Genomic DNA, 19,387 nt, shown 5'->3' on the forward strand with positions numbered 1-19,387 from the left:
GCTGAAGTAGCCTGTCTAGCACAAGGCGCTGCCCCTCCCTAGGGTAACACATCGCTAACCCTGGTGACCACCCAGGTCTGTGCTTTGCCACTGCCCATGGAAGCCCATCAGCTGTATGGGCTGATGGCTGGAGGGGTGTCAGCCGGAGCAGCTCTGGTGCAAGTGTGGGGCTCCCTAATGTGAATACCAACAAGCTGGGTGTGAAGCATGGCTCGAGCAGCACAGCAGACCTGGCTTTGTGCTCTCAACTCAGCAACTGATCGGAGCTGGCAGCAGGAAACCTCCCCGCCCAGGGCTGCCTTCCAGCCCCACCTGACTGTGTCCTGTGGACGCCTCCCGCAAGGAAGGGCTGCTTTTCCCGGTGGTGAGAGCAAGGAGCGCCGGGCTCTTTGCAGACCCGGGGGGAGAGCTTCTATCGCGGCAGACGGAGTTGGCGGGGGGGAGTTGGAGAGGGACCAACGGTTGTGTGGAAGCTGCCACGGACACTGCCTGCGTGAAGAAGAGCTCTCACGGCCTCCCCGCCCCCAGGCGGGACCAGCCTTCACTCCCCTCTTCCTCCTCCTCCGGGCGGGGGAACCCTGCGAGCCGGGCAGGCACGGCGACGGCGTGGAGCCAGGCACCGCTCTGCTGTCCTGCGGGGGATCGAGACCGGACCGAGCCGAACCGGGCCGTGCCGAATAGAACCCAACCGGACCGAACCAAACCGTGCTGGGCCGGGCCGGCCTAACGGGACCCCACCGGGCGGAGGGGGGGCCGGGCGCTGTCCGCGGTGCTGAAGGCGGAGCCGAGCGCTGTCCGCGGTGCTGCAGGAGAGGCCCGGCCCGGCCCGGCCCGGTTCCCCCGGCGGCCGGAGGCGGCCCATGCACCCCGGCCATGCAGACCCACGCCGCCGGCTCGGGGGGGGCTGGCTACAACGAGTCCCTGCTGCACAAGGTAGGGCTGGGGCAGCGGCGATGCTTGGAGAGAGGAGGAAGCGGGGAGGGGGGCCGCAAACTGCGGGGGGGTGTTGCCGGGGCGGCGGGAGGGGAATTGCCGGTCGGGCGCCTGCTTGAACCTCCCCAGAGAACTCTGTCCCTCTCCCCTGCTCGCTCCTCTTCTCCCAGTGAGGTCCACCAGCCACCCCCAATCCTGGCGGGTGGGGGTGCGGCTGCAGCTCTTTCGCCCCCCTCGCCCCGCGGCGAGCGGTGCTGGGCAACCCGAGGGCTCGGTCCCAGCCCCGGTCACTGCCACCTCCCGGGTGACTTGTGGGGAGGGGGGCAGCAGGATCGGGTTTGTTTGCAAAGCAAAGCAGGCAGGAGAGCTGGAAAGGGGCCAGCCCCACATCAAAGCCTGCAGCTGGCGTCCATCCGCTCCTGCTGTCCTGTGCACCCTTCAGGGGGTCGGAGCGGGGGAACTGCACCCCAGAGCTCTCTTTGACAGAGCCATTCTAAGGACCTGAGACTTCGCTGCCATGAATTAGCGGTGTCCCAAGAGATGTCCATTCCTGCCCTTTTTGCTTTAAAATACTTCTCTTCTGCGGGGTCCCTGGGACTGCGTTTTGTAACTCCACATTGGATGGAGGGTGGCCAGGGCTGCTGCTGTCCCCACAAGACCTGGGTGGCTCAGGCTCTGCTGCAGGCTCTGCTGGAGCACGGCTTTTGCTCCCTGCAGTCAGACACTGCCCTGCAACTCCAGGAGACATGGAGAAGATGCTGGTCTCTGCCAGATCCACCCATCACTCCTTCCTGCTGTCCTCACACAGCTTTGCTGCAGTCCCCGGTGACTGTGCAGGGACCAACACCCCTGGGGAACAGGGGCAAAGCAGGGGCAGAGGAGGGCAGGGGAAAGGGCTGGGGTTGTGTGCATCCCTCTTCACAAATCCCAGTCTATTTTGCATCCTACTCTACTCAGGGCAAAATGCCCAGCCCTTGATTAGCAGGAAAATATCAATTACTACCAAGTCTCATTTCTGTTGTACACCGAGTACGTAGGACATGCCTCCAGGGATGACTCAAGAAACTTTGATTCTTTGCAAAGCCTTAACTCTCTCTTCTCCAGCAATGAGCTGCTGCAGTAAAGGAGCAACATTGCTGGAAATGAGCCTCTAGGCAGAAGAGCTGCCCAGGGAAATAACCATCCCAGTCCCATGTTCTCCTGCTGTTTCCCTTGGTATTTTGCTGCCACTCCTGGCTGGGTTGCTTGTCTTGCAGAAAAAAGCCTGCTCTCACTTCAGGGATATGAGGCAGTAAATACCTCTCTAGATCTCGTTTCTGAGCAAGGAATCACATTTCAGATGTGCTGAGAAATCCTGAGAGAGCTTTGTGCTCTGGAGGCAAAGGTTAAGTGATTTCTGGTTGGTGGCTAAACTCAGGTCAGGGGAGGAAACAGGCTAGGAGCAAATCAAAGCAGAAACAGCAGAGGTTTGTTCTGGGCTGTTCCAGAAAAGTTTCATTTGGCCCAAAATGATGTATTCTGCTTTCAGGTGTTTTAACTCATTGACAAATAGGTCTTCCTCCCCTTGCATGCTTGGAACCATTTAGCTGGAACAAGCCCCAGGGGAGAGGGATGTCCCCCTGCAGTGCTGTTGATCCAAGGTGCTAGCAGGGGTTTTGCTAACAGGGATCCCCTGTGAGATCTGAGCCAGTTTTTGTTTGATGTGCAGCCCTAGAGCTCATGTCTACAAGGCTGAAATACAGCCTGTGCCAGGGCAAGGGCCCAGTGGGGCTGGCAGAGGGCCCTGGGCTCTGGCTCGAGCCAGTGTAAGGGACTTGGCCATGGTAAAACAGCACCTGGGCAGGGTGCAGACAGCCCTGATGTGTCCCTGTGGCACAGGACAGCTTGAGGCAGCATCCAGCAGCATACAAGTTGACCTGGAGCACAGAAGAGGCAGCGCAATTTTGTATATAGAGCAGGTAAAAATAAGTCTGTGTAATGCATCCCTGAGAGACCGTGAGAGCGGGGTGACGAGGGGCCGAAAGCAGCCGCAGCTTCACTCTCAGCCATCTCCCACGGCTGTGTCCTGGCTGAGCTCTGCAGGCAGCTGTGCTGGGGTGCACGTACACGATTGCCACAATTTACTGCAATAATTCCTGCTGACCTGAGAGCAAACCTTTGGGTTTGGGGCTTCAGCAACTCTCTGAGAGCAGCATCAGAGCCCACAGAGGGCACCTCTTCCCTCCCTGCACCCCCCAGGACTGGGGTTTTACCCCATCAGGCTCCTACTAGCTACATTTATCTCAGGTCCCCCTACCACATGCTAATGCTCAAAAATGAACTGGGAAGATAACCTCAACCCACACGTGCTGTGCCAGATCTCCTCCTGCTTGGCTGGCACTGGAAATGCAGCAATCACCTCCCTATGCTGCCTTGACAGCTGTGAAAACTTCTCTTCCCTAGGCACGTTAGACCAAAATATCTCCTTTGCTCGCTGGCTGCCAGCACGGGTAGGGAAGATCTGGGTGGATTTGCCTTCATTGCCCCATCACTCTGCCTTATCTGTGCAACCTATACCAAGCCAGCAGCGATTTTGATGGGAGGTGTTTTCTCTAGGTCTGAATTAGTCCAAAGCCCCTAATTTGAGGTGTGGGGAGGGATATTTGTTCTTTCACTAAGGCAGAGCTGGCAGACAGGTCTGCTCGGGGCTGTGCCCACTTTTCTGCTGGGTCCGTGAAGCAGGCAAGCTGTGGGGTGGTGGGGAAGTGGGGTTACTCTGCCCACCCAGTGGAAATAATTTCCTTTAGCTGGAAGCAAGAATTGCTTTGATTATGCTGGGGCTCAGAAGCGGTGCTTTGGGACTGTCACCAAGCAGGTCTCCCGATCTTGGCCAGCCCATTTGTGTATACACCCCAGCAAAGCATCCCTCCAACCCCACGCCGCTGTGCACAGAGGAACTGCAGCACCAAAAGGAATCTCTGAACTTTTTGGCCAAAGTTTTCCAGGCGAAGGAAAACCCCTTGGAAAACCCAGGGTGCTGAGGGGGTGGCTGGGGAGGCCGGGCTGTGGCCGAGGGTGCTGGCGAGAGGCAGGGCAGGTAAGAAGCTTCGTTGCTAGCAAGCTTCATGCTACCATGACTCAGGCATGTCCAACCTGATGTTTCGACAGCTGGCTAGCCACATCCACTCCACGGTGGGGTTTTTATTCTTCTTTTATGTTTATTTTGTAGCCAGGAAGGCCATGGTCGTTTCCACCATGCAGTACCTCCACAGAGCCCGTGAGCTTTTCTGAAAGTCATTAAGAAAGTCTCTTGGCTGATTCAGGCCAGCTTTTACTATTATTATTATTAAGTCATGAAGCAATTCATGAGTTGTCTCTATTATAAATCCCAATTAAATTATTGATAGGGGAGTCTGCCTTTTATACATGTTCTTCTGTAAATCCTGGGCTCTGGAGGCTTTCTGGTGCTCTTTCCAGCCAGCTCTCTTGCCTCCATAATTAATGCCATTCTCTGCATTAACTGTTCCCAAAGACAGTGCTGCAGGGTGCAGCTGATCTTGTTGCACCTCCCAGCACCAGTATTTTACCTGGGATTACTGTGTAGCACCAAAAAATGCAACACTGGGGTGCAGGAGCCCCACAGTAATGAACTCTTGGTGTATTTCCCTGTGTGGCTGCTCCGGGGCAGATCCTGCTCTCTGCATGGGGAACGTGCCTGGACCCCAGGGCAAAGCCAAGGGGAGCCTGGGAAGGGAAATTCTCCCCAGGAAAGGGGTGACCCAGCTCCTCTAACCTATGCTCAAGGGTTTCACCCGGAGATTTCTGCCTCCCAACATCCCCCCAGCTCCTGTGCAGGCTCCCAGCCCACGAGGCTGCTCTGAATGTACAACCGACCCGCAAAGAGCCTGGTGTCTAGTTAGGAAGTAGGGAGAAATCTCCAGCTGTGGGTCTGGCCACGTGTTGCTGCCTCTCAGCCCTGCGAAGGTGCAGGGCTCCATCCTGCCAACAGCTCCACTCAGCAGGTCAGGCTTTTCCCAGGAGACATTTGGGGTTTGGGATGTTTTTTTCCAAGGGAAAACGCTGATTCACCGAAGCGAGCGTTTCACTGAAGCGTATCGGCGTTAACAGGCTCCAGGCAGGTTGTGGTGCGGTGATTTATGCAAGGCAGGATGCTGGTCTCCTGCCAGTCCATGTTCCTGCTTTGTTTGTGGTCCTCCAGCTCCTTGGCTTTTGGTTTCATCCCACCCCTTTGGGGCCTGTGGGGTGGCAGGAACCATGGTGCCAGGTGCTGTGGCCTGTGCCTGGTGGCTGGTTTCCCCACGGCCTCCTGGGGCACAAAATCAGGTCTTGATCTGTCAGGACTGTTCGGGCACTTGACTAAACATGTTCCTCCAGCTCACCTGCCCTGCGCTTCACCAGGGGGTATGTGCAGTGCCTGAGGTGATGCCAGGCTGGGTTTCACCCCGGGGACCCTGGGTGCAGAGGAGGTGATGGAGAGATGAGACTGGCCAAGTGTAGAGGTTCCCCTGGCCATTGGGAAGACGCCGAAGCAACAGATCCCATTTGGCAGATGAAAAGTGACCTTTGCGATGTCACGCAGGGTGAGAACGAAGGGCTGCGGTGTCCTGGGGTGGAGCAGGACCACTGGAGCTGCATTGATCTAAACACAAACAAAGGGGGAAAAAATAATGCAGCAAAGTGTGGCACAGGTGGAGGCAGAGAGTGGGGAGGTTCAGTCCCAGCACCTTGCTGGCTCAGGGGTGGCAGAGGGACCAGTGACAGGAGGACACTGCCCTGCCCTGAACCCCCGGGTCCGTGCTCACCAGGGCTGCAGCTACAGGAACACCCATGTCCTGAAAGGCGGAGCCAAGACCACTTCTGAGCAAGAAGCCGGTCAGCAGAATGTTTATTTTAACTTGTGTCCCTGCGAAAGGGTTGAAAGTGCCTCGGTTTCCTGAAAGGATGGGAATGTTTGTGCTGGTGGCTCTGTCAACAGAACCCAAATAGCAGCAGAAAGGGGAGGGAGGGGTTTGCATTTGCACTGTTGGTCTCCCTTCGTCTGGGGGTTTGGAGGAACGCAGGCAGGAGCAGAAAGGAGAATGGGCTCCCCAGGCATACGGTGTGGGTGCCAGGGCCATGGGAGGCGCTGGCAATGCCCCAGCTCCAACACCTGCGTGGCTCCCTCGTCCCTTCTGCTGGGGGACGCAAGCTCTGCTCCCTGTGGGGGAGCCTTGGGGCTTCCCACACAGGGCTGGAGAGACAGAGAGGCTCCATGACTTCAAACCCAGCGCCCTGCCAGAGGGGAGCACTGTGGGTCCATGGTGTTGATGCAGCTTGAAGACAGCCCGGTGCCCCGGAGAGGCTGCGTGGCTCTGGCAGTGGCTGTGTGCAGCAGCTGCGGGAGACAATGTCTTTTTTAAACGGTTTTGGACCTAATCCAGTGCCGCCAAAGTCCTTGCAAAGAGATTTTCTGCCAGGGCTGTGTGAGCTAAGGCTGCCTCTGCTCGGCAGCTTCCTGAGCTGGGGCAGGAGCATCTCTCCTGCTCGCTGTCCATGATGGGATGTGCTTTGCTTTCTCTTCCACCCCTCTGCTCTCGGAGAGGGCACAGCAGGGCTCGGGCCCAGGACTCATCCCGGGACATGTTTCATTTACTACAGAGATGGTCAGAGAGGTGGAAATTCCTCCCTGAGCAGGCGACAGGACCAAAGGTGACAGCAAAGGACAGGAAGCAGCAGGACCAGCCATCTGGCCATGGCGCTGGCAGCCTGTGGGGACAATCTGCTGCCAAGCGGGGCTGTGCAGTGGAGTTGTGCCACGGGGCTCAGCTCTGCCATGGGCTGGGGCTGGGCTGGTCCCTCCAGATCCTGCCCTATTCACTGCTGCAAGCCCGGCATCCCCTCCCCAAATGCCTGCCCCCCGACCGCACGCTGTCCTTGCTAGCTCAGGCATCACTTGCTTCCGCACGCTGATGCCTCTTTACCCGGTCCTTGCAGACGATCCTGGTCGGAGACAGCGGTGTGGGGAAGACGTCTCTGCTGGTCCAGTTTGACCAGGGCAAGTTCATTCCTGGCTCCTTCTCTGCCACCGTGGGCATTGGATTTACGGTAAGAGCCCAGTCCCACGTCCCTGGGCTGTGTAGCCTCCCTCACCCTTGTGGGACCAGTTTTACTTGGGTAATCACAATCTATGGTTCTATGATTCTAAGCGGTGCTAAGCACAAAGAATTGGGAGAATTTGCTTTGCTGCTGGATGAGGGGCCCGGTTTGGCTGTGTGCTTGACAGCAAGCTGAGGGCCTGCAACGCTTCAGGCTGCTGGCGGGGGAAGGAGGATGGATGAGGCTTCATGTCGCAAAACCCATGGTGGGGCCGTGCCTGAGCAAAGCCCTTTGCATTGCACCCGGAAAGCTGCCTTCAGAGCAGCCCGGTTCTCCTGGGGACAAGCCAGCCTGTGTCCTGCCTGTGTGGCCCGGGGCCCTCGCAAGAAGTCAGGCAGATGGTGGCAGTGCCTGGGAAAAGCACTCGGCCACCGTCCAGTGCTATTTGCAGAGCTGCCATGGGGCCAGCAAGTGGCTCCAGCACGTGCGTCCCCTCTCCCAGCGGAGCCCAGGACAGAGACAGCACTTGGGACCTCACCGCACAGTGAGACCGGCATCCCTCCAGCAGCTGTGGTGAGGCCGGGGCTCAGCTAGAGGCTATTAGCCACGGGGATTTTCTCTCTAGTCCAGGCCAAGGAAGCAGGGAAACACATGGTACTGGCATGAGGAGTCCGGGGCCAAGCAGCCCAGAGCCAACACCGCAGGAGTGCTGAGCCCTGGGCAGGCAGAGGAGGCTCAGCCGTGCTCCCGACCTTTGCCAGCTCCCGGCTGCCTCGTTTGTCCTGCAGCAAATGACAGCGAGTGGAGGTGATGCTCAGCCAGGCGTTTTTCCTGCCGAGGCAACTCCGTGAGCACTAGCACGGTTTGCCATATCCTTCCAGCCCCGCTCCCCAGCAAGCTGCAGGGGAGTTCAGCAGCTTCCAGGAACTCCGAGTGCCTCCAGCTCTGGGCACTTTCCTGCCAAAAAGCATATATAAACTATAAATCCCCCAGCGTGGTCTGAGTGCAGTTACGGGACTGGAAATACAGGTTCCCTTTCCCAAGGGGCAGAGGAAGGCTTGGCTGGAGTGGGAGCAGGCAGCCGGGGAAGGTGCGGAGGTGGGTGCCATGGCAGGGGGCATCTCTGCCATCGGACCTCCCAGGGCCATGTGTGGCCTTACACCCACCCGCGGCCTTATTCCGAGGGGCACAGCTCTGCGCTGGAGCTCCACACGCCTGAATCCCAGAAGCCTGAGCGGGGCTGGGGGGTTTGCACTGAGATTAGCCCCAGCATGGGGGTGACGGGCTGGGTATCCCAGGGAAAATAAATCAGAGGAGGCTGAGGGCTCCTGTCCGTGGGGTGGTGCCTGAAAACCCTGAGCAGCCATAGTGCATGGACCTGGAGGGGATTTTGTGGAGTGAGTTTTTGGGTGACACAACATCCCTGGCTCTTTCCCGGGACTTCTCCCACATTCCCACACTTGGACTTTTCCCAAATGAAGCGCGCTATGAGTTGGGCCCCAACCGCCGGCGTAGGATGCTGGGGGCTGTGAGCTGCTGCGGGAGCGGGAGCCCTGGCAGCCATCCCGGCTGAGACGCAGGCGCCGCTGAACCGGCTCGCCGCAGCGCGCGGCTTCCGGCTAACGGCCGCTGCTTCTAGTTTCTTCCCGGCTTCTCTGTGCCTTGGGGCTAACCTGGGGCCCAGCTCGGCAGCCGTCGGGGCTGCAGCAGATGGGGCAAACCCCCCACCCTCGGGTGGGCTGGTGGGCTGGCAGTGGGAGCTGGTGTCCCTGCTGTCCCCACTGACCTGGTGTGGCCAGGGGTGATTCGGCAGCACTGGGGTCTCCATCCCTGCACCCCATGGTGGATGGGGGGCTGTTCATTTGTGGGGTGAGCGGTTCCTCCTCTCCCCATCCGTGTGTCCAGAGGGACATGCCAGAGCTCTGCCTGCAGTCCGGTGCCACCGAGCCCCTGTGAACCCAAGCACCTGGGGTCCCCAGCGTAGGGGTGTTGGGGGGAAGGTTTCCAGCCCTGAGCCTCCTCTTCCTCATCTCGGGGTCAGGCCGGGCAGGGAGGCAGCCGGGGCACAGCCTTGGGGGTGGCATTGGCCGGGGAGGAGGAGGAAGAGGAGGAGGAAGGCGGGCCGGGTGGGGCCGTGACTCCCGCTGGCCCCGCGGCGCCGCTTCTCGGCGGCTCCGCTCGGAAGCATCATGAGCGGCCCCGGCGGGGCGGCGGGGAGCGGGACCCCCCCGGCGGGGAGCGGGGATACCCCGGCGGGGAGCAGGGTCCCTCCGGCGCTGCCCCAGGACTACGAGCTGGCCGGCAAGGTGGGAGGCGGCGCGGGGTGCGGAGCAGGGATGGACGCCCCCAGCCCCGCTGCAGGTGGAGGTTGGGGTCGCCCCCCAGCCCGGGGGAGACCGGGAGGGATCCGGGGGGGGGCGGGGGCCGGGGCCGCTCGCTTCCTCCGCTGCTGCGATCGCGCCCAGGAAGCGGCTGCGGGCCGGGGAAGGGGAAGGGGGAGGAGGCGGTGGTCCCAGCGGAGCCCCCCCCCAGCCCTGACCGCCCTTGCCCCGGGGTTGGGGGGGGTCCCTGCTCCAGGGGCGGGGGGGCAGGTCTTTGTCCCGGGTGTGTCCCTGCCCCGAAGTGGCAATGGGGGTCCCGGTCCCGGTGGCCCAGCTGCAGGAATAGGGCTTTCAGGGCTCTTGTCTTGGTGGGCAGTGGGAATTCCTGGAGGGTGGGGGGGCACGGCCAAGCTCTGCCATCTGAAAGTCCGCCCTGCCCTTCTCCAGGCAAGGGGGGCTCCTGCCAGCCGGGACAGTGGTGCCCCCCATGATACAGGACAGGGAAAGCAAGACCCCATCCAGCCTGTCACTGCAGCCCAAGGGCACTGGGGAGGGGGGCAGGTGTGTGCCCCAGACCCGAGCCAGCCCAGGGCCCCACACCCAGCCTGCAGCCCCCCACACTGCAAACACCCCCGCGCCCCTGCCAGATATCGGGGTGGGAACCGTCCTCTCCAAGTGCCCCCGTCTTCCCCAGCCCAGCTTGGCCAAGGATTGCCCCGGGGAAGCTCCCTCCTTTCCCCAGCGGCGCAGGGGATGCACAGGGTAGATGAACTTTTTACCCGAAAAATTTCATACGCGGCCCCAGGCTGAGTCCAGCGCTGATGGTGCCAGCCCTGAGACCTCCCCCCGCCTTGCTGAGCCGGCTCCCAAGCAGTCCCGTGTGCTGCCACCTTCCCGAAACTGATTTTATTCCCTCCCCTTTATCGTCTCTGCTCTGACTCCTTTCCACAGCTGACACTGGAGGGAGATTTTTGTGTTAGAGGGAGGAAATCAGTTGCCAGCTTGATCTGGAGCGAGGTGGTGGCAGAACTGGGTGGTGTTCCCAGCCTGGGCTGGGCAGGGGTGTCCTGGGGGAGGATTTTGACGAGCAAAGCGTGAACTGGCAGGAGTTCCAGCCCCCAGTTCTGGCTGTGCTGGCCCACAGGGCATTTGCTGTGCCATCCCTGCGGAGGGTGGCCATGGGGCTCACGGCATTCACCCTGCCCAGGGACAGCTGGGCTGTGGGGGTTTGCTTTACAGGCTCCAGCATCCCGGCAGGGTGGGCTTGCGGGGATGGACCTTCTTGCTGGAGTCCTGTTCACTGCCATTTTTAGGCAATGGGTAGATGCAGTCAGCGTCAGGTTAATTATTTCCGGGCAGTAAAGGACTGCTGCTGGCAAGGAGGGAGGAGATCCCAGCATCAGGGTGTCGGGTAAGGCTGTGCTTTCCAAGACCAGCATTGGTCCTGGCTGCTGCCTGCCCAGGTCCGGCGGTGCCAGGGTGGCTGGGGAGCCTGGGCTAAGCCTGTTTGCTTAGCAGGAGGGGAAAAGGCACCATATTTGCTTTGGTGTCTGCAGCAGGCAGGGCCCTGGGCACTGACAGGGCGAAAGTCCCGGACACGGCGGGGTTTGCCCAAGCCATGCATCAGCCCTTGGGCTGGACACACCCAGGCCGGGGGCAAAATGTGGGCGGAGGTGGCTCCACATGTCCCGGAGCCGCGGCTGGTTCCCCAGGAGCCTCCTGGGCTGGGAGTCGGCCAGGAGCCATCTCTTCTTGCCGAGGTACCTGCTTTCCCACCAGCTCTCCTGTTCTGCTCTCCCCCTCTCCTGTGGCTGGGGGCTGCTCCGCTGCCCTGCGGCATCGCTTGGCTGTGCCCTCGGGGGTCTCATCCCACCCCCAGCCCTCATGGGGCTCCCCAGACCCTCCAGGACCAGCCCCAGGGAAAGAAACAGAGGGACTCAAGGAATTGGGGGGGGGGAGGCTCAGCACCACCCAGGGATGCTGCCCCCCTCCCTGTCCTGCTGACACCTCTCCCTGCGCCCATCTTGCAGGTGATGTTACTTGGAGACTCGGGCGTGGGGAAAACCTGCTTCCTGCTCCAGTTCAAAGACGGGGCCTTTCTCTCCGGGACGTTCATAGCCACCGTGGGCATAGATTTCCGGGTGAGACCACCACAGCTGCCAGCCCCTCGCCTGCCCTGACCCACACCTTGGCCAGGACGAGGTGCAGGGAAGGGGCGATAGGGGTTTCCAGCCTCTGCACCCCAAATAATCTCCCAACCAGCTGCAGGCACTTGCTGAAACCCTTCCACCTCTCCCTGGGAGAGCAATAGCAGACAGAAGAGCCCACTGGGGATGTCACCTCTTGCATTTAAATCAGCAAAAAGCCTTGGTTTAGCTCATCCCAGCTGGGTGCGTGGGCTGGGTGCGTGCGGTGGATGGCCAGCATGCTCCACTGTGCGGGCTGAGGCCAACGGCTGGCGGGGACAAACACTGGTTGCTGTAATTTTGTGCCTTGAAAGGGGTGAAACTGGCTGACGAGGAGTTGTTAAGGTCACTGGATCCCATTTAAACCCTCCTGCTGCTCTCTGTTCACCGAAATTTCAGCTGCAGGGTCTCTCTGGGGATGCACGGGCAGGCAGAGCTGTTTGCAGCACAGGGCAGAGCGGCGTTTCATCAGGCTGGAAGTCACGGGGATGTCCCCAGGCAGGGCTCTGCCCACGGCTGCCGACACGTGTCGAGTGCGGTCGGCGCTTCCTCTGCCTCCGCAGCGGCCGCGGCTCTGCTTTTCTGCCGCCTTTGCTGCCTGGGCTGCTCTTGGCTTGCAGGGGGGAGCTGGGGGGTCGTTGGTAAACCAGGGCTGGGGGAGAGGGCTGTGGGTTTGCTTGCTTTGGAGGGGTCTTGTGGCCTGTCCTTCCAATAAAATCATGAAAGAAGGAAAATCTGCCATGTCCCACTGCTGGGCTCAACGATGGTGGCCCCAGGGGTGTTGCCAGCTCGTACATACCTGCTCTACCTTGTGCAGGTGTCCCCTCCAGCAGCCCATGGTAGGTAATTTCCAGTCTCCTAGGGCATGTTTTTGTTTTATTCAACCCATTTTCTCAGTTTTTGTCATCTTCGCATGGCCTGAATTTCCATTTCAAACAATTCCAGGCAAGGAAATTATTTATAGGGGTCTTCTCTTTCCAGACTCATCCCTCCAAGTACGATTCTTTAAGAGGCTTAAAATAGCCCTTCAGTAACTCCTGCTTTTCTTTCTTCTGGCCTCTGGAGAGAAGTCCCTGAGCTTCTGAGTTGGGTACAGCAATTGCTTGGAGCCCTGATAACTGCCTTCCTCACTCACTTGAAAATTCCTCTTCCCTTCCCCAGTCCCAGCCCAGCTGCCTGGCTGTAAACCACTATGGCCCAGGAGATTTCCTCCTGCCATGCTGGGTAAACCTGTGTGCTACCTGCAACCTCAGCTCAGTGTGTGCAACCACCTTTAAGGGTCAAGCAAAGCTCCCACCAGCAAGAAAACCTGAGCTGGACACCCCGCATCACCTGCTGAGCATCCCCAGGCAGCTTGCAGCACCCAAAAGCCTTAATTTCTGCAAATAGCCCAAATTTTTAGGGCAGCGGTGGTTCCTTTGGCACATGGAGCAAAGGAATCCTGGCAAAGGGTCAGGGCTTTATGGCAGGCAAACAAAAAAGCATGCCAAGATGTTATTAATAGATGCACATTTGCATGTAGTTCATGCAAAACCTCCCCACTTCCCCGGCTCTGCCGAACTTCCCCTGGTCACGTGGGCAGGGCTGCTGCAAGCCCAGGGCTACCTGGCACAAGCCAGAGCGGGCCGGTGTCCCCGGGCTTTGTGGGACAGCCCGCATCTTTAGCCAGCTTATTAGGGGAGTTGCGAGCCACAGGACAGCAGTGCTGGCTGTAGGAGATGAGCGAGGCACCGGCTCCAAAGCAGGCTGGGATCTTGCTGTCCTGTCTCCACCAGGGCCTGATTCTGCCATTTTCCACCCTGGCATGGGGGGGATGCTGCTCTGGGATGTCCCTGTAGCCACCACGCAGCATCGCAGCCCCCCCAGCAGGACTGGGGTTGAAGCAATGAGGCTTCAACATCCAGCCCCGTGGGCAGCCTGGCTTCATCCCGCTGGCTGGGGGAGAGCAGCCGAGGGGCTGGGGCACAGCCGGCTCCACGCGGGGGCTGGCCGGCACCCACACCAAAGTGTGCTTTGGGCTGATGGACGTGGTCTCCTTCTCTCCTGCAGAACAAAGTGGTGGCCGTGGACGGTGTGAAGGTGAAGTTGCAGGTGAGCTTTGGGAGGGGGTGAGCAATTCCCAGCCAGGTTGCTGGAAACCCTCCCCAGGCTGAGCGCGGTGGTCCGGTGGGGTTGGGAGCCACGGGGGCATCCCCAGCCAGGGGGTTTCCCCTCCCCGCTCTTACCGGGGCGGCTTCTCGGCAGATCTGGGACACGGCAGGACAGGAGCGTTTCCGCAGCGTCACCCACGCCTACTACAGGGATGCCCAAGGTGGGTTTGGGGTCCGTCAGGGACGGGGGAAACCATCCGCAGCCCATCCCTGCAGTGGGGCAATGCCTCTGCCTCTTCCCTTCCAGCCCTGCTCCTGCTCTATGATATCACCAGCAAGATGTCCTTCGACAACATCCGTGTGAGTCCCCGCCGTCGGTCAGGAGCGTGTTTCTCCCTGGGGACTGGGGTCGGGGGTGCCCTGCGTGGCTTGCTGGGTGTTTGGGGCAGTTTGAAGCCTGTTTTACACGTAAGCACTGGCTGTTTCAGCCAGACCCAGCCAGCTGGGAGCTCGTCCCCAGGACGCCTGGCTGGGCGCTGCACGGCTGGGTGAGTTTTGTTTAAGGACGTGGTAAATGGCTGGAGGGAGAAAAAGTGGTTTGGGATGGACGTGAACTATGTCTAGGCTTGGGCTGTAGCCAGGAGACAGGGCGTTTTCAGGACTGTTCGGCTGTGATGCTGGAATGATGCCCAAAAAAATTTAGTTTTCCCCATCCTCGTGCCAGGAGGGGTGCCAGGGCTGAGAGGGGAGGGACGGGGGTACCACTCACCCCAACCCAGCCCCACTGTCCCACAGGCCTGGCTGACGGAGATCCACGAGTACGCCCAGAAGGACGTGGTCATCATGCTGCTGGGCAATAAGGTGCGTGCAGGGTCCCCCTTCACCCCACAGCGTCCTGTGCCGTGCTGTGCCCACCCTGCCCTTGCCATCCCCTGGGCTGTGGAGGGGTGGGACTCAGTGGGTGCTCTGCCTGCTGGAGCACCCTGCCTGCGCCCTTCACCCGGCTCTGCTGCTTCCTGGGCTCAGTCAGGCCCAGAGGTGACCCCAGAGGTTTGGGGGGGCCGGGGCGACCGTTGTCCCCGGCAGCCAGTAGGGGGCAGCAGGAGGCTGAGGCTCCCGCAGGGGGTGCTGCCGGTATGGGATGCTGCTGGACATGGGATGCCCACCCGCTCCTGGATGCACCCCCAGATCTAAGATAGCCCCAAGTCCCAGATGCCCAGCCAGGTCCCAGATTCTCTCCGGTGACCCCAGATGCTGCCGGGTGCCCAATGCCCAACTGGGTACTGGATTTTCCCCTGGGACTGCATGCCCCCTGGATCCTGGATGATGCTGTGTACTCGGTGCCCAGCAGGGTACCAGAAGCCTCCCTGGGTCCTGGATGCCTCAAGGTACTGGATGCTGCTCCAGGTCCCCATGTCCCAGTTGGCCCCCCACATCCTTGATGCCACCGGGTGTCAGATGCTCAACTGCTCTCGGATTCTCCTCTGGGCACTGGATGTTCCTGGGTCCCTGATGCCCCCAGTTCCTGGCAGCCCCCTGCGCACCCCACGCTGCCTGCTTGCCACATGCCCCCGGGGTGCCAGCTAGCCCTGGTATGCGATGACATTTTCCTTCCCTTGGCAGGCTGATGTGAGCAGTGAGAGGGTTGTGAGGACGGAGGATGGAGCATCGCTGGCCAGGGTGAGCTATGGCGGGCTGCAGCCTCCCCAGACAATTGCCTGTCACTCAGGGTCCCCATGCATCCATGCCATCTCCTCTGGTGGGTGCCCAGATGTGCCTGGCTCTAGCATGGGTGGCGTGGCAGCTGCTTGCACACAAAACCTGGGGCAAGGCAGGGAGGGGATGGTACCTTGTCCCAAAGCCTCAGCTGGGTGACAGGGACAATTCGGAGGGACAGGAGGGCATTTTGGGGCTGGCGCTGATGGGGTTGTGCTGTCTTTGCAGGAGTATGGTGTGCCTTTCATGGAGACGAGTGCCAAGACAGGCATGAACGTGGAGCTGGCCTTCCTGGCCATTGCCAAGTGAGTACCTGGGGGACCCGGGCAAGGGAAGTATCCCCTGCAGCCCCACCGCCTCCTGCACTGGCACTGGAGCGGGCAGGGGCGGATAACACAGCCCCACCACCCCAGGGAGCTGAAGCAGCGCGCGGTACAGCCGTCGGATGAGCCCCGCTTCCAGATCCATGACTACATCGAGTCGCAGAAGAAGAAATCCAGCTGCTGTGCCTTCGCCTGAGAGTGGCCAGGAGGAGCCGGCAGCCCCGGGGGCGCAGGCAGGCGGGAGGCAGAGCGGGGGCCCAATCCCGCCCTCGAGCACCCGAGGGAACCAGGCTCTGACAAGCCAAACACGGACAGGACAATATGGCAGAGCGAAGCCTGCACAAGGAGTGCCATCGCCCCCACACCAGCACCCCGGAGCCGGATCCTGCTGCCCTGCGAGGCAATGCCTGGAGCTTACTGTGTGCCACTGGGGGAATAACTGCGCTGTGGTGGCTGCCAACCTGGCCTCCATCACCCTAGCAGGTGATGCCTCCATCACCCTAGCAGGATGCAGAATATGGCCCCGCGCCTGGCTGAGGGCCACTTGGAGTGGCCTCAGGGGACGTGTGTGCGCCATGGAAGACCCCCATGCAGCCCCTGGCCCCCTCCTCCCCTGCAGCCATCCCAGCTCTCAGCACTGCTCTCGTTTGGCTGGAAGGGCTCAATCCAGCCCCATGCCTTTCTGGAGCTGCTGGACTCTGGTTTCCCTCCAGGGATCCTCAGCTCTGCCCCGCAAGCTGCCCCATGCCCGGGTGCAGCCAGTGCCCACGCTCGGCCGTGGCTCCTTGCTGCTGTGGTTGCTGCTGTCGGCTTTTATCCTCCTGCTGCCATGAGGGCAGCAACGTCCCCGCTGTGTCCCAGTTCTGCCAGAGGGAATGGCCGGGATGGGGAAGCATTGGGCCAAGCCTGCTCCCTTCCCCTGCGGCTGGCGTGAGAAATAAAGCTCCCCTGGGAATGCCCGAGTGATGCTTGGGGCAATCCTAACACACAGGGCAATTTGTAAAAACCTTTGTTTCCCCCCTCTTGTAGCCACAGGAGTTGAAGACTTTTTTTTCTTTTTTTTTTTTTTAACCTAGAAAAGACTTTTCTTTTCAATCCCTCCAGACAAAACCATCTCCGGCCTCGTGCAGATTGGAGCTGGTGGGGTGGAGGTGCCCGCGGTAGCTGGGGCTGCTGTGCCTGCCGGGTGCCAGGGCGGGCTGGGTTTCTCTCCCTTCGCTGCACATGTAATGCAACAGTTTCTTCCTGCCACTGGCAAATAGCAGCTGAAACCCACTCTCTGGAAAGCAGATGCCTGAGATGCTTCAGCCAGCAAACGCTGCTACGTTGGGCACCGGCGAGGCACAGGGTGCAAGGCTTGAGCCCCACGTTGCTGCACATCCCCGGTGCTCAGCCTGACCCTGCTGAACCCCCAGCACACTGCCGGCTCCCCCGAGCACTACGGAGGGTGGTGAGGTGGTGGATATTTGGTTACGTAGCTGAAGAGCTGATGCGGAGGGCATGGCGCTGCTGCACGTAGGAGTTGGGGACTGTCCGGCACATCCGTCCCCTACAGCATCTTGCCTGGCCCTGCGCCTGAGCTGCTCATCTCTCAACGGCCCCGCTGCCCCCTTCGCCTCTGCTCTGCTCCCAGGTCTCTCTTTGCAAGTTTACACATTAAAGCTGGGTATTTTCGAGGCTTTGCATCCGCCTGGTTTTTTATTGCGTGAGAAATCCCTGCCCCGGGTCTGCGACGTGGGAGGCTGCTGCGCCCGGGCGCTGCAGAGCAGCGGGACTGGGGGTGTCCCAGGAGCAGCTGTGGGGAGGGGGAAGCACCCACAGCCCCTTCCTCCCAGCTGGGGCTTTCGTTGCACATTTCAGACAGTCCAAAGGTGAGAGGAGATGAGTAAACATGGCCTGTTAAATTAAAACCAACCTCCTCCCCTGCTGTTCTCATGGTGCGGAGTCCAGCATTCCCCAAATAACTCTGTCTTCCCACCAATGGCATTGCTGCTGCCGCTTGGCTGATGTCTGCAAAAAAATGCTGGATGGCTTCAACACAAACAGACGTTGGCTCTTTTCTGCTTTCTCCCCCCTCCAGCCTGAGCTCCCTTAACGTCAGGCTGAGCTGCAAAGGGCCCTGGCAGGAGGAGGCAGCTGGGGTGCGAGGGTGCTGCCTGCACCCTGCCATCCCGCAGGCGCTGCCGGGCTCTGCTGGACCCAAAAGGCAGCTCCAGCTGTTTCCTTTGCTGCCACTTTTCTTCCTTATCGCGGTCCTGTGCTCAAACCAGCCCTCTTAGAGATGGGTTTTGTTTCCTGACTTAGGGCAGCGTTCCCTAAAAGTGTCCCTCTCCGTCTCCCCCACAAACACACAGGTTTGTGGGGCCGTGCCGCTCACAACCGCCTTGCCAAGGGGAGGGCTGTGCCACGTTTATGCTGCAGGCGATGGACCCCCCCCCTGTCCTGGGGCCGTACCGCAACACGCTTGCCCTGGTTTTCCTCTCTGCAGGCATCTGCCGCTGGCCGCCGTGGGATTCCTCTCTGCCGCCTTTCTCAGGGCCGAGCAGCCGCGGGTGAATGCTCAGCTGAGTGGAGGAAACAAATGAGCCCACCCTCCCCTCCCCACGCGGCCCCACGGAGCTGGAGCATGGCCACCCCCCACCATGCGGGGGGGGGTCTCTCGGCTGCCGGGGTCCCTGCAGCAGGGGTTTGGTGCAGAGCGCCCCCGGGAGCTGCCATCACCTCCTTGCTCGCACGGCTGCAGCACGTTTAAACGTGATCCCAGCTGCCCTGAGGACCTTTGGTCAGCCTGAACTTCAGCCAGGCCCTGAAGCCCGGCACCGAGAGACACCAATGGTACCTCTGTGCCACCCTTCCTGGAACGATTCCAGGGGCCAGCACTGCCTGGTATCAGCAGCCCTGCTGCAGTGCCGGAGCAGCCCAGGCTTGCTGCTGCCTTGCTGTGCCCTGGCTGACCCGAAACTCCAGGATCTCACACTCTCATAACCCCCTGCAGCCACTTTCGCTTCCGAGACTGCAAGCAGAGCACCACGGGGCCGGGCAGAGCAAATCCCCCCGGGGTTTCCCCCATCTCCCCACCCTCGGGTCCCCCAGCTCCAGGGCGCTGAGTGGGGGCTAAGAGCTGCTCGGGGGAGCGGGGCTGCTCTCTCATTTCCGCTGCACAGCTGGGTACCGGCGAGCGCAGCCTCCCGTGCCACCTTCCCACGCAGTTTCGTTTTGGGGTTTTTATTTCACTTTTGAAGCTCCGAGCACCCCTCCAGCCCTCCGCCTCAGAGCAGCGTTGGGGACGGCAGCAGGGGCGGCCTTCGAGGACCAGGCGAGGGGACGGGGAGGACGGGGCTCCGAGGGGCCGAGGTGTGCACCGGGGACGTGCCCCGGGCGCAGCGGGGAGCACCCTGCCGGTCTCCAGCCGCCGTCGGGGCGGCCTGCGGCGATCCCAGGGGGAGGCAGAGCCGGGTCACGAGGCGGTGGGCTCAACGGGAAGAGAGGGAGATGGTTCGGGGGAGCATTCCGGCCTCACGGGGGAGCGATGCGGACCCACGGCCGGCGGCGGCAGGACCCCGGCACCGCGACCGGTACGGCCCGCGGGGGGAGATGATATTTGCATACGCCCCGCCCTTTTGTTTATTTGCATAACCACACCCCCTACGCTTGCATGACAACTCCCCTTTGAGTTCCTTATTTGGCGTGTCTCGTCCCGCCCCGCTCTCCGATTGGCGGCGCCGCGCCCCACGCCCCGCCCC

At 60.8% G+C, this 19,387-nt stretch overlaps 1 protein-coding gene across 4 annotated transcripts; it reads left to right on the top strand.

Annotated features, from left to right (window-relative positions):
• The first annotated feature begins 339 nt into the window (after nt 1-339).
• Nucleotides 340-17,305, top strand: RAB37 (RAB37, member RAS oncogene family). 4 transcript variants are annotated; one of them, XM_063352290.1, is made up of 10 exons: nt 340-933; nt 6,907-7,017; nt 11,360-11,470; nt 13,565-13,606; nt 13,760-13,826; nt 13,913-13,965; nt 14,401-14,466; nt 15,229-15,285; nt 15,550-15,626; nt 15,735-17,305. In XM_063352290.1, exons 1-10 carry the CDS (start codon nt 874-876, stop codon nt 15,838-15,840), a joined length of 750 nt encoding a protein of 249 aa, XP_063208360.1. In that variant the 5' UTR covers nt 340-873; the 3' UTR covers nt 15,841-17,305. The 4 variants fall into 4 exon arrangements, with proteins under 4 accessions (XP_063208360.1, XP_063208362.1, XP_063208361.1 ...); XM_063352292.1 differs by lacking the exon at nt 11,360-11,470; XM_063352291.1 differs by lacking the exons at nt 340-933; nt 6,907-7,017 and adding an exon at nt 9,102-9,314.
• Nucleotides 17,306-19,387: the final 2,082 nt, after the last annotated feature.

Source organism: Chroicocephalus ridibundus, chromosome 14, assembly GCF_963924245.1.
Source record: "Chroicocephalus ridibundus chromosome 14, bChrRid1.1, whole genome shotgun sequence".
In the NCBI taxonomy this organism is placed as follows: Eukaryota; Metazoa; Chordata; class Aves; order Charadriiformes; family Laridae; genus Chroicocephalus; species Chroicocephalus ridibundus.

Bases quoted from the DNA above. Each gene is read 5' to 3' on its own strand.
- RAB37 (XM_063352289.1), top strand. From the start codon at position 10,991: ATGTGGGCGGAGGTGGCTCCACATGTCCCGGAGCCGCGGCTGGTTCCC. The intron at 13,607-13,759 runs GTGAGCTTTGGG...GCTTCTCGGCAG, and splicing joins GTGTGAAGGTGAAGTTGCAG to ATCTGGGACACGGCAGGACA. The intron at 13,966-14,400 runs GTGAGTCCCCGC...ACTGTCCCACAG, and splicing joins TGTCCTTCGACAACATCCGT to GCCTGGCTGACGGAGATCCA.